This window comes from Choristoneura fumiferana, chromosome 26 (genome assembly GCF_025370935.1).
Source record: "Choristoneura fumiferana chromosome 26, NRCan_CFum_1, whole genome shotgun sequence".
Taxonomy (NCBI): domain Eukaryota; kingdom Metazoa; phylum Arthropoda; class Insecta; order Lepidoptera; family Tortricidae; genus Choristoneura; species Choristoneura fumiferana.
This window is the reverse complement of record NC_133497.1, coordinates 4,735,714-4,750,714: the sequence shown is the minus strand read 5'-3', so window position 1 is coordinate 4,750,714 and position 15,001 is coordinate 4,735,714. Positions and strand designations below refer to the sequence as shown.

Here is a 15,001-nt window from a genome sequence, read left to right as displayed (position 1 = left end):
TGTAATGGCAAAATAACAGGAATCTAAATAAATTATTTTATTTGAATGATCGGAAGTGAGTAAATTGACAGCTAAAAATGTTACTACAAAATAAATTTCCCTTAAAATGGGAAATTGCAGTTTAATTTCTCTGTTTTTTTATTGAACTGATTAAGCATGATCTCTTTTGTCTGATAGTTTGCTTAAGTTCAAATCAATTCTAGAAATCATGGTAGGTAATATTGTAAAACTACGCCTAAAAATACATTTTTCAGTCATTACCGTGCGCAAATGAGCAAATGTTTATTATTCAATTCTACAATGAAATATGAATTATAAAATGTTAATTTTGAATAATTTATTGTCAATAACTGTGTAGGTACAATTATGATAAGATGTTACATTTTAATTTGAATAATGTCAAATAGTTTATCCATTTCGGACGTACAATATTTAGTGAATTTTAGTAAGTAACTTACAATTTTGAATGGAAAGGAAATATAATGGAGACCCACTTGCTCGTTTGCCATCCAGTCGAATAAAAAAATGGGAATTGTAATTTGGTTATTAGGCAACCTAGGTGTCAACGTCACGTCACTACAAAACGTCAAGTGCCATATCTAAAAATGTCAAATTCAGTCTTGTTGTATACAAGCAAAGTCCACAGCTGTACAGTGTAAACAAAATGTTCTTTGTTATACTATTTCAATAAATATCGGAGGATAATGACTCCGGCCGAACGACCATTTAGGTCTAAAAATATTTAGTCTTAATTTACCACCACTGGTTCCGGTCGCCAAATTTTATCGCATTCATTAAAGTAAAGAATTAATTTGGAAGTGTACAATTAATTAGTAACTAAATTAATTCAACATGAAGATCAAAGTGGACAAGAGTTTGGTGCCCATAAAGGCTCATTTCTTCTTCTTTTTTGCTGGTAAGTGAAGAAATTTAACAATATTCTAGAAATTTTGAAATTCAGGTCAAAGAAAGTGGAGGGGGCCTGACAACTCTTTGTTAAGATTGGTTTTTTGGAATCTTTTTGTATTTTTTTTAATTTCAATTCCAATACTTATCCCAGCGGATCTCACTTGCGATCCAAAGGGGTAATGCGGCCAGCGTCATGGGAACCCTGCCACAGGCAGATCTTTTAGACGGGGTATTCTTTTTATAATTTTCATTGTTACAGTTAGTTAAGCTATCTTAGGTTAGTTCTTTTTTATGTATGTAAACTCATAATTGTACAAGGTTAGTTAACATTGTTTTTAAATAAATTCCAAAATTAATTAATGTATATTGCGTTGGTGTGCGTTAATTTGAATGAGTTAAATACTTAATACTTATTAATTTTACCATAAACAATTTGATGAACCTAACATGAGCATCTAGTTTGTTTTGTAAAATATTTACATTATATTAATTTTCTTATCTATTATTAATGAGCAGTGATGGTGATCTAGGGGGAGTTTTTTATTTGTAAGTAGGTTAGTTTTATTTTAATTTTAATTTTTGTATATAGTTCTTTTTTTTTATTTAAATCTTTTTATGTTACAATTATTAATGAATTTGACCTATTTGAATATTAATTAGAACTATTAAGTGAAGAGGAATGTTATATTGTCATAAGTATCAATTTTTTTCAACCAACTCCAAAAAAGGAGGTTCTCAATTTAGGTGCATGTTTTTTTTTGTTTGTTTGTTACATGGTACTCTGCCAATTGTGGCCGAATTTATAAATTCTTTTTTAGTTCTAAAGGACATACTTCCGAGATGGCCCCATTGACACCAAGTCACGATCTGATGATGGAATCCTAGAGAAATCGAGGGCAACTCTCGAATTTTTAAAGCACACCTATAGCGATTTTAGCATGTTTAATACCAAGTCAAGTATTTACATTCAGAAAGTATCATTTGGTGAATTGGACCAGATAAAGAAGACGCGTGCGGTACTATGTTATAAAATAATATAACTATGCCGTGTTTGAGCTTAATGGAATTGTTGTGAGATGCACTTTGGCTACAAATCACTAAAAACTATGGAAAGCAAAATTTTTTAACCAACTTCAAAAACCTGGAAAATAATATTCTACTAGTTTGAAGTCAGTGCCTCAGCACGAGCCAGCAGGAGTGATTAAAGCCAAATACATATGTAGGTGAGGTAGACGACTATGTATAGTTCCACTCCTGCTGGCTCGTGCTGAGGCACCAACTTCAAAAAAGTAGAAAATTATTTTCAAGGTTTTTGAAATTGGTTCCATTTTTTGTTATTTTTTTATGTTTTTTCATTGATAACTTAGCCAATTATTGACTAAGTTTATTATTTAAAATAATAACATAGCATATTTAATAAAGATGTGCATTACAATTTTCATATTAAATTTAAAAAAAAGGGGTGGAAAAATTTGAAAAAATTCAGGTTGGTAGTAATTAATTATATCAAACTTTCAAGGAAAACTATAATGGCTAAGTTTGCTTGAGAATTATTAGTATATAATATAGTATAAAATATACCTAAACTTAGAAGATTCCGTATAAAATACGAAATCCTTATAAAAATATTACTTAATTTTTTCGTAATGGCTACGGAACCCTATTTTGGGCGTGTCCGACACGCTCTAGGCCGGTTTTTTTTTTAAATCTAATATTTCAACGAGGCTTTAGTACACCAAATGTGTTCCATCAGTCAAAACCCTTTTACGCGGAATAGTGTACGGTCAGCATCAAAAGTAGCTGGTTACTTTTTTACTCTGTCACATTAACACATTTGTCAATCTTGTATGGCGCTAAGTACGTGGCTATAAAACGACAAAGTACAAATGTAACCAGCTACTTTTGATTCTGACTGTACCAAGCTTAATATCAAATACGGCAAATACCAGTTGAAGCAGTGGAATAAACTTCAAATCAATGCAATGAGGGTTTTCGGACAGGCGAAATATCAAATGATTTGCAGGTGGTAGGACCTTGTGCAAGGTCCGCCCGGATTGCTACCACCATCTTGCTCTGCTCTGCATCAGTGCTTGCACTGTTGTGTTTCGGCAAGGAGAGTAAGACAGCCGGTGAAATTACTGGCACTTGAAGTATCCCATCTTAGGCCTCTAGGTTGGCAACGCATCTTCAATCCCCCTGCCTGGTGTTGCAGTTGTCTATGGGCAGTGGTGATCTTTTACAATCAGGAGACCCACTTGCTTGTTTGCCATCCAGTCAAATATATATATATTGTAACAGATAACTCACGTCTTAAATCGAGTTTAGCTCGACTGTTTCGGGCTATTCCAAATCAGAATCAATTGTTCTAGAACCTTGGAATTTGGTATGAGGTAGCTCTTCCAGCAAAATCAATAAGTTTTGTCTTGTGTTATGTCAGTAACCAATTCAAAATGAGCCCACACTGCATATATTATGCTTAGGAACAGGGCTCTACTGACACTAAATATTCATAACTGCCTACAAACAGCGGCGGTCCTGCAGAGCTACTACGAAAGTCGAAACTCTAAGTTCGTGTCGTGCGGTCCCTCTGACACTTCATCATCCCAGCCTATATACGTCCCACTGCAGGGCACAGGCCTCCCCTCAGAATGAGAGGGCTTGGGCCATAGTTCCCACGCGGGCTTCACACACACCATTGAATTGCTTCGCAGATTTGTGCAGGTTTCCTCACGATGTTTTCCTTCACCGCAAAGCTCGTGGTAAATTTCAAATGTAACTCCGCACATGAATTTCGAAAAACTCAGGGGTGCGAGCCGGGGTTTGAACCCACGACCCTCTGCTTGAGAGGCGATGGGTCAAACCACTAGGCCACCACGGCTTACACGGCTCTGACACTTATACTATTTAATACGAGAGCGAGAGGGACGGTAAGATACGAACTTCGAGTTTCGTAGCAGCCCTGTTGGGGTAAAGAAAGGAGCGCTCGCACTAGGCGCCAGATGGCAGGGGCGCCACCTTCCAGTGCAAAATAAAATTAACATGGCGCCTTTTGAAATTTTCCTGTTCATAAAACCGCGCGTGTCCTCGTAGCTGACCTCTAACATATTTTAAAACATCCAAACTTTTTCCACATAGACATAGACATAACTTTATTTCGACATCAAACTTAAAATAATACACAATTTACAGAAAAGAAAAACATTTAATGTCATCGAAAAGGAACTTGACTCAGCATTATGCTGAAGTAAGTAATGTACCTTACCAACTACAGCGCTGATTTTCAGTCAATACTTACCTTCATATCTTTGCACCGCCATAATCATATCTTTGTATGTGTAGCGACTCCTAGTGAACAACTATAGAAACTCTGACCATGTTCTACATCGCGCTATCGAAATTTCTCAACGCGGTCGCATATATACAAGTTCCGACGCTCTTCCTTCGGACTTCGGTCCCCAGACATAACACCTGCCTGGAGAGAGATCTCCGCATTATTGGAGCCCCCCCCCCCACATGTGTTGGACCGGAATCAGCACAATTGAATAAGTCTGTGTAGGAAAAGTGTACAATAAATAATAGTACATTGTGTCTTAAGGGCGGTAAATAATAATTACGAACGAGAGTCTATTAGAAGCCCGAAGTCGAAGACTGAGGGCTTTAATGAGTCATGTTCGTAATTCTAGTACGCCCGTGCGACATACAATGTTTTCATCACATTTGCGAGTAAAATTGTATATTTGTAAAAGAAAAACTAATATTTTATCAAAAATTGCCGATACCGCTGATTGCGCTCTTGGCAATCCGCAGCATGTAACAAACTCATTTACCGACCACGGGTTTCATGACAAGCACATTAAGGTCGAGGGTTTTATTTTGGGGGTTGCAACCAAGGTAGCCAGCATGTTACGACACTGTTTACGAGCAAGTGTGATGAAAAATAATAAAATAGATTTATGAAGAACAGCAATAGCTTATAATCTGTGATTAAATATGTAGAAAACACTTGCCGTTTAAAAGTCAAAATGAAAGTACTTGTGTTAGAGACACGTCATATCTAATTTATTCATATCTATATCTGTGAGAGCCTGCAGTTGACATTAGTAACAGCTACACTTAACTAATCTCATTATCGCGCATGCTTATCTAATATTATGTCGTAAAACAATAAACGTAATAGCACAGCGTAGCCGCGTGTCAACAATATGTCTAAATTATTTCTCTACACCCATATATATAGTAAATCCTCCATTATGCGTTAAAAACCATATATAATGACCAGCATTACGACATTGGATTCTATTATGAACACGGCTGTATCGTAATGAGATCATACATCATTACAGCACCGCACCGGGGGGGGGGCTGTTGGTACTGGCACGAACTCTGCGCACCAGGGATGCATATCGTTTACGCATCGTAGTGTAAAAGCAATGTCCTCGAGCCTCCGCGAACATCCCGGACGGACTGCAGAACCGCGGCAGACCCATCAGCATCCTGTGCAGTGTAAGTTTTCGGTTACAAAATACGTCTCGATCGCGTTCGCGTTAAAATCACAATTTATATGGAAACACGAACAGCGCCTCTAGCGGAACGTTTGCGATGTTCGTGTTTCCATACAAATTGAGATTTTAACGCGAACGCGATCGAGACGTATTTTGTAATCGAAAACTTATACTAAGGGCACTGAACGCATTGTTATACTGTACGCGCAGCGCTCTGTACTGCTTCTGTGTGTAGTTCACCCACAGGCTGCTCGTGTAAAAAATTGTACAGTAGGCTTTAAAAAGAGTCACCTCTTTAGAACATTGAGCAAACCTGCGGGCAATCATATTAGCACGAACAGACAGCGCCCTGCGCTCACGCTCAATGTCGTCATCGTCTTTTAAGCTGGATGTTACCAAGTGCCCTAGGTATTTAAAATGCTCCGCTATTCGAAGTGGTACACCGTTTAATTTTACTGGTGGTATATTAGTTTGACCAGCTGCAAAGACCATATACATTCAGTCTTATTAACATTATACTTAAGACCATGACTTGCAGCATATTTCTCGCAAATGCCAATAAGTTTATTGAGCCCACAGGCAGAGGCGCTCAGCAGCACCATGTCGTCTGCATAACTTAAGTTGTTAACGCGTACACCGTGGATATGACATCCGACATTCGTGCTGCTGAGCTCCTCTATCAAAGAGGCGATGTAGGTACAGATTGAAAAGGCTGGGCGAGGTCAATCCACCTTGCCTAACCCCACATTCCAGCCTATACGGCTCGGAGTACGATGCAGGTCATTCTCAATGGTTCGCGGAACACATGATAGAGGATTTAATATATGGATGTAGATAAAATATTGTATGCGACTGTACGTAATTAGGCCTTAAAACACTCATGTGACCCTACGCTACGCCTCGTTTCATAAAACCATTCTCCTGTTTTAAGGACCCCATTACGATACGATACAGTTGCATAAATAACTATTATTGTACCGTAACACATTCACAAATTTGTTTGTATCACTTATTTTTAACATCAGCTGGTCTATTAAGTAGCAAGAGGTCTTAGAAGCAATAGTTCTAAGTAGTAGAGTAGTTGTAGTTTCCTTACTAGTTATTATACTCCTATGTCCACTGGTCGAGGACTTCCATAGAGAGCCCTTTATAAATATGTATACATGCATAGTGCTAAATATAGTATATAGTACAGCTACTGAAAGCAATCGTTATTCGCGATCTAAATGCAGGACTATGACCGAAGGTCACGTCGCGTTGCGGATTGCAAATATTTATAAAAAAAACGATCAAGGGCGATATGGGCTCGCCGAAGGGTACCTACCTACCATCATACCAAAAAAATACGTTTTTGTAAAACAATATTTTTAATGCAACCTTTTTTACTGACTGTAGGTACTTTTTGTTAGGTTTCCGGAGCCAAAATGGCAAAAACGGAACCCTTATAGTTTCGCCATGTCTGTCTGTCTGTCTGTCCGTCCGCGGCTTTGCTCAGGGACTATCAATGCTAGAAAGCTGTAATTTTGCACGGATATATATGTAAACTATGCCGACAAAATGGTACAATAAAAAAACTAAAAAAACATTTTTGTAGGGTACCTCCCATAGACGTAAAGTGGGGGTGTTTTTTTTTTCATCCAGCCCTATAGTGTGGGGTATCGTTGGATAGGTCTTTTAAAACCATTAGGGGTTTGCTAGGACGATTTTTCGATTCATTGGTTTTTTTGCGAAATATTCAATTTTAAAGTGCAAATTGTCATTAAAATCCATCCCCCCTCCTAAAATCTAAACCGGTGGGTGGAAAAATTTGAAAAAATTCAGGATGGTAGTAAGTAAGTATATCAAACTTTCAAGGAAACCTATAACGGCTAAGTTTGCTTGAGAATTATTAGTATCGAAAAATCGTTTTAGCAACCCCCTAATGGTTTTAAAATTACCTATCCAATCCAACCATACCCCACACTACAAGGTTGGATGAGAAAAAAAACACTACGTCTATGGTACTTGAAAAAAAAAATATTGTACCTACCATTTTGTCCGCATAGCTTACATACATATTCGTGCAAAATTACAGCTTTCTAGCATTGAGACATGGCGAAACTATAAGGGTTCCGTTTTTGCCATTTGGCTACGGAACCCTAAAAACTGAGGGATACTTAAATTTGAAGTGGTGAAATATAGTAACATGAATTCCCTCTTTCTGATAGCGGCACCAGCCGGTCAGTAGCCCATTGATAAGATTAGCTTTTTGATGGCCGCCGTGCCGACTCGCCAAATATTAACATGATATTATGACTAAGTATTTTTACGTAATAAAAACAGCTGGTGGGGTAATATAGTTGACTAAAGGGCCACTATGCTGCAGCTGCAATATAAAGGTGCGACCAAACCGCTGCTTAAAAAACGGTGACGGCACGGAATCACAGTGACGCACCGTTTTTGTCGCATGCTCTTCACACCGCTGCTTAAAATACGAAATCGCAGTGACGTGCCGTAAACGTCAGTGCCCTTAGTGTAAGTTTTCGGTTACAAAATACGTCTCGATCGCGTTCGCGTTAAAATCACTATTTGTATGGAAACACGAACATCGCAAACGTTCCGCTAGAGGCGCTGTTCGTGTTTCCATATAAATTTCATCTTAATATCGTTTCAAAATCAAATTTATTTATTGCAAATCACATTACGTATCTAGGGTTATTTTTCAGGGGGGCCTGACCTAGATTTTAGTGCGAAGATATCGGTATATATAATTATATAATTTTGAATCGGTAGCCCAACGTCCTGGACTGGGCACTAGACCATACTGGGGGGCACGAGAATGACTAAACATACCGAATAACTATAAGTAGTAGCATAGGTTCTGGGGGTTTGAGAGCATAGATGCAGCAGACTAACGGACAGAGTTTACTTGCACATTATAATATTAGCAAGAACGCAGCAGTAGTAAAATATTCAGTACGATTCCCATATGAACCGCCTAGAAAGTAATTGGGATGTCCCAATTTTTGTCAACATATAATAAATCGAAAATCATTTGGAGAAATAGGCTTTGTGAAGCGTTTTCAGAAATCAGATTAACTGAATTAAATAAACAAAATTTAAGTAATGACCCTCATTCGACCCCTGCATTGTCCCGTCATAAAGGCAGTTATAAAGCAGGTCTACACTCTTAAGCAAATTGACAGTTTTGGAAATGTTACTGTCCTGCAATAGCAAAGAGTGACAAAGATAGAACTTTAATCACATGATGCGCACCCGGCTTTAAACAGTTGTCATTTATCGTAAAGTCCGAAATGTATAGGAGTATTCCCAATGTATTTTTACAAATTAAATTATTAAATTGCTACGTTACAAGTAAATACAAAAGAATTTAAATATCAGATTTTAATAAAAAATATCTATTTACTATCACACCATTAAACAAACAGGAATAATCGAAGCTAAAAGAAGAGACATAAATAAAACTATTTGCCATGGTTCATTTAGGACCCTAAGCCGTGCTTGAATTATTGTCAAATTGGAATGCCACAGATTATGTTATGTACGACCTGAATTTTTCTAGGCAATAGAACGTGGCTGTCTCACTGTGACGTCATCCAGCGTATTTCGTAAAAAAAATATAAAAAATTAAATACTCATCCAAATTCAAAATCAATGAAAATAGTATCTTAAAATATCCTATTCTTTCCAAAAATAAAAATAAAAACTATAGGTTATTTTTTTTGGTGCATCCCACCCAATTGATGCCACATTATAATGAGGTCGGGGCAGGAAACGCGGTTTAGGGGACCCTGGCCATGAATTGAACTGATACGCTGATTCATCGGGCAATATGGACTAGCTTTTGTCCCGGACTTGGGCCCTGTATTAGATTCAGCCCATTTAGACTTGCAAGAAAAATGGTGATAGAATATGATGATGATGATGATCTGATCCGGCCGATTTCGGCCATGGCAACAGCAGGGCTACTACGAATTTCGAAACTCGAAGTTCGTGTCGTGCGGTCCCTCGCTCTCGTATTAAATAGTATAAGTGTCAGAGGGACCGCACGACACGAACTTCGAGGTTCGAGTTTCGTAGTAACCCTGCAGCTTCAACTCCGTGGATGTCGCTCATGCGCTCGCAAGTTTCTCACGTAGCCAATCTTCTTAGAGAAGATCCTCACACAGTGCGGGCACGTGAGCACACCTTTAACATAATTATAACTGATTGCCGCAGATGGTTCTTTCGATTATTCAGATTATCGCGCTTGGTGTCTAACACACAGCGCCATCTCAGTTCAATGTCGCGGACTTTAGCCTTAACCTTAGCTCTCCACTCCTGTCGGTTAGCGGCCTCGTTCTCCCACTGAGACGGCAGTCGGCACCATGTTACAACTTTTGTTGTAGAGGACCATGATAGAATATAGGAACGGACAGAAGGAAAATAGGCTCTTTAGGCTCCATTTCCACCAGAGATGTGCAAGGATGTGTTTTTACCCGACTGCCCGAAGGAGGGTTATGTTTTTCTAGCGTATGTATGTATGTGGGTATGTATGTCCATTTCTTTGGTCCTCGCTGCAGCCTAAACGGCTGGACGGATTGTAACATACGAGGTATCATTGGTTTCGTCATAACTGTCGGAGTGACATAGGGTATATAATATTTCAATATGGCGTCTGTGAAAGAAAATCCTTTTAGTTTTTATGGCAGTCGGGATTTTTGATTTTTTAAATTTAATGTTTTTCATATAAACCAATAGAAATGCTTCATTTACCTAACCTCACTCCGCTCAGCTGTTTCCACTAGAGATGTGGCCGTGCGTGCGATGATAAGTAAATGAATGAAACGTTTGTATTGGTTCATATTTTTCATTTATTTACTAAACAGAAAAACAATATAACATTTTACAATAATTCAACTAGCAAAACCTTATAGGTTTAACTGCCGTTGAATTCACTCACATAACGATAAGTAGGTAATTAGGTAATTAATCACGATTTATCTTTAGGCTAGGTAAAGCCTGACCAGAAATATATGACTAATCGCCATATTGCGGAATTTCATTGGAACTAATTTCTTACACTGGCAATAATTTTAATGATTGTCAGTGTCACTGTGGCGGTTTGTTTGAACAATAGCAAAAATGCCCATAAACGATTAGTAGTCAACAACGGATCATTGTAAATAATGTTTATGATAAACTACTGAAAAAAACGCTTGGGGAATGAAACTATTTTACTACAAAACCATTCCAAATTAACATCAGAGCTAACAGGTAAACGTTGTGTAGACAAGACAAGATGTCATTGTTCCGACTATACTGAACTACGAGTATTGCCATATCATCATCATCATCATCATCTCAGCCTATATACGTCCCACTGCTGGGCACAGGCCTCCTCTCAGATCAAGAGGGCTTGGGCCATAGTTCCCACGCGGGCCCAGTGCGGATTGGGAACTTCGCACGCACCATTGAACCGCTTCGCAGGCTGTGCAGGTTTCCTCACGATGTTTTCCTTCACCGCAAAGCTCGTGGTAAATTTCAAATGTAATTCCGCACATGAATTTCGAAAAACTCAGAGGTGCGAGCCGGGGTTCGAACCCACGACCCTCTGCTTGAGAGGCGATAGGTCAAACCACTAGGCCACCACGGCTACAATTGCCATATAAATAATAACAATAGCGCCTTCTTGACAATAGTCATATATTTTTGGTTAACTTATCTTTATATTAAGTAAACTTAACACAAAGTTACTACATCACGTTAGGTAATTTGCTTTAACAATGCGTTTACAGTGGTGTGGTGTTTCACACACACACTCGTAAGTATGTTGTAATCGAGTTTGTCATGAAAAACACGTTCCTCGCAAATCTTTGGTGGAAACGTAGCCGTAGGAAGTAATTTTTATAAATTGCATTTTTTTTTATATACGGTCCAAACTTAATTCTAATTAAAATATCGAGTTTCATTTATTCTTGAACTAGCTGTTGCCCGCGACGCCGTCCGCGTTTTTCGCTATCCCGCGGGAACTATGCAATTTCCCCGGTATTAAAAATATCCCATATCCTCGTGACTCAAACTATCTTTACAGAATTCCATATATGTAAATCTGTTCAGCGGTTACGACGTGAAGAAGTAACAAGCAAACAAATATAAGTACATACAATCAGACTTACAAACTTTCGCATTTATAACATTAGTGGGATATTACGTACGTAATCTGTGCTTTGGATTGTTACGGAACCCTAATGGCGTGCATTATCCGTTCTGTCAACATTCAATAACTACTAATATACTAATTGTTATATCTTACATTGTAATGAACAACCTTGGTCCATTAACGGTGCTATATTTAAATTCAATCCAATACAAAAGGAGGACAATCGTTTAGATACTTAAATTGTACCAACGCGTAGATTTAGCTGTGCGCTGACAAGTCGCAAAAGGTAGGTATAAATCCAAGTCTAACTTAAATAAATAAATATAAATTAAATTATTGCCACAGAAAAAAAATCGAATAGTAGATGTTAGTTATGCAGTAGTTGATGAACATACATAGGTATATAATTCTGTCACGGTGCATAGTTAGCCTTAACCTAAGACTACGTTTCCACTAGAGATGTGCGAGGGTGCGTTATGCGAGGAATGTTTTTGTCATGAACCAATAGAAACGGTTCATTTACCTATCCACGCTTCGCCGAGCTGTTTCCAATTATGTTTTGTATGAAAAATTGCGACAATTTTAAGCATTTCATTTGTTAATTCTGCTGACTTTACGTTCAGCTCATAAAGTCTAATATAACAAAACGGTTCGTAAAATATAATTATTACCTAGTCGCGTGTGTATTCGACAGTTTCGAGTTTCGTAGTAGCCCTGCTGGTTTAGACTGATAAAGAAGTACACGTAGAAAATTTTATTTGTATTTTAATTTTAATTAAAACAGACCGTACTCATCTAACTGAACGACATTCGTTGAGCGACTTTTAAAAATAATTGAGTTTTTAGTTTTTCCCTATTTCATTTAAAAGTTTATGAACTAAATGTCGTTCAATTCGACGAGTGCGGTCTATGTTCTAATTATTTGGCCCTGTTAAAGGGCCCACTTGGTATAATGAAAACCAGAGGGGCTACAGAGGGGTGAAAAACGAAGTTCGTATCGAACCGTCCTTCTCACTCTAGTATTAAATAATATAAGCGTCAGCGGGACGGCAAGATAATATGAAGTTCGAATTTTGCACTCCAGCAGCAGGGCCTGCTCCAGTCTAGATTATTTTTTTTCATTATGGAGCAGATTTGCGGTTGTGGCTTTTGATCTAATGGCGGTAGAATTACACGTATCTTCAATCGTCTTCAGACTAAGGAACGCGTTATATTAAACTACTAATTATACGCCTGGCGATAAGAATGTTATTTTTAGCTAACACTGCAATTATCAAATTAATTAAGTCCTAAGCCTTGAACACCTAAAGATTATTGCTAATTATAGGTAGGTACAGATACTAATCTTATTATATGACAATAATAGCACGTAATCGAGGAAAAGATTACGAAGTTTTGTAATTTCCCCGCACGTCAATATTTTCTGGATCTTATGATCTTGTCTTACGTAAGTCCTAAGGCTCCCTTTCCACCGGACATGTGCGAGGATTTGTTGCTAGGAATGTGTTTTTCATGAAGCAATAGAAACGCTTCATTTACCTACTAGCCTCGCTTCGCTCAGCTGTTTTCACCAGAGTGTAGTGTGCGACGTGCGAGTATAGGTAAATAAAGCCTCATAAAAAACATATTCTTTGCAACACATCCTCGCATATCTTTGATGGGGACGCAGCCTTAAATAGGGGTGTTTAACTAAGCAAGCGTATTTCTTTTTAGACCACATCGTTACTGTTAGCACAAAATATATAATAGTACTGACGTTCAGAATGGCCACGCTCCGCCCCGCACCGGTTCGAGTTACCCCACCCCTCAAGCGCAGATTGCAGGAAAACCGCAGGAAAGCAGTCGGGCGCGCAACGCGATGTATTTTTATGTCGGTCGCACCGTCGCACGGCACTAAGTTCGGGAGCAATAATTTTGCGAACGAAATGGTGATATACTGTGCATTGTATGGGTGTTTGTCAACAGCCAAAGATAAGAAAAGGAGTTTTTTTCGATTTCCTAATGTAAATAATAATGCTTTCTAAAAGTATCGCGATTAATACATGAAATAACTAATTAGGTAAGTACCGAATAATTCGTTCAAGTTTGTAGTCATATATTTATTGTATTTTTAAATAGTAATGCTTAAATACATAGACAGACACATTTTAAGTAGGTTGAAATAAAAATATATGATTAACGATTACATTTATTTACACATCTAAGCCATACCAACATACCCTATAATACTAGGGTTTTGCGATAGTCAGCCCTGTGTGTCTTACGCACACATTGACGCGTGTACAGACAGACGTTGTCGTGCCTATGTAGATTCAAGAATGCGTATTTTGTATGGCGTGGCCGCCCTGTGCTGTTAGTCAGCTATAAGCTTATTATAAACTAATAGCAATAGAGCTTGACTTTGCTTATCGACCGAATCGATTCCACAATCTTGTCAAATCGTTTGACTCGCATCATCTGTCAATTAGTAGGTACGAGAGCAAAGGGCCTTGAATGCGTCTTTGTTTTGAGTGTTTCGTATTGTTTGATGTTTTGAGCTGTCCCTTTATTCAATTTTTTTATTACGGTTTTTTTAACTTTTTACCGTTATTAGTTTTGACATAGTGCCAAAGAAGATTGCATGATTTGTGAGATCCCCATAGACAAGCAAACACTTGCTACGCGGCTGAAGCCGCAGGCAAAAACTAGTTAAAATATAAACTATCACTAATAAAACTTATAACACACCCTTGGCATATTTAATCGAGAATCCCAATAAATCGATTCGAATTTATATTGTCATAACTCATAACCCTTTAATTGCTTAATAACATGTGTCACCGTCACCGTACCCAAGCTATCCGAAGAGAATTATAGCTCGAGATTTACTTATGGAGCTAAACTCGATTTAGAACATGTGGTATCCATATCCGGCTGTTTCATTAAAATATAAATTTAACTGTGTGTGTTAGCTCGTTGCCCCCCCGTCTTTTTTCTTCGCCCCTCATCCGTTTACAGTTTCTTGGATACAATTCGGTTATTATTTTGCTCGATTTGTCCCCATTATCAGACATTTGGACTTACATAATAGGACAATTAGAAATAAAGTTACTCGTCTGCTGTTTGACAGTACTAATTAAACGCAGATAACATTATCGCTTCTTAATGAAAGTAATAAAGTACTATTGTTTTATGTGAATGCAAACCAGTATTTGTTATCTTTAGCTCATATGATTAGACATGTCAGTTAATGTATGTTTCCGCGACAGTAAAATATGTTTTTTAGAAATTGCAAATAAATAGCTAAGAATAAGTTAAAAAATAATTTTAAATTGCAAGTTTTTTTTAAATAAAATGGTAACTTGCATATAAAGCCACTTAATTACAAATTGAAGCTCGTTGTCTGGTATGGGTCCTACCCCTACCTATGCTGCCCCAAATGAAAGTGTCCCGGCAGCTAGCTCGGCGA

At 37.9% G+C, this 15,001-nt stretch overlaps 1 protein-coding gene across 1 annotated transcript in view; it reads left to right on the top strand.

Annotated features, from left to right (window-relative positions):
* Positions 1-615: 615 nt before the first annotated feature.
* The window catches only part of LOC141442674 (major facilitator superfamily domain-containing protein 6), a 30,403-nt gene continuing 16,017 nt past the window's right edge, over positions 616-15,001 (top strand). The window contains exon 1 of the mRNA XM_074107721.1: positions 616-916. Within this exon, the coding sequence (XP_073963822.1) occupies positions 853-916 (64 nt within the window). The 5' untranslated portion in view covers positions 616-852. The remainder of the gene's footprint in view (positions 917-15,001) is intronic.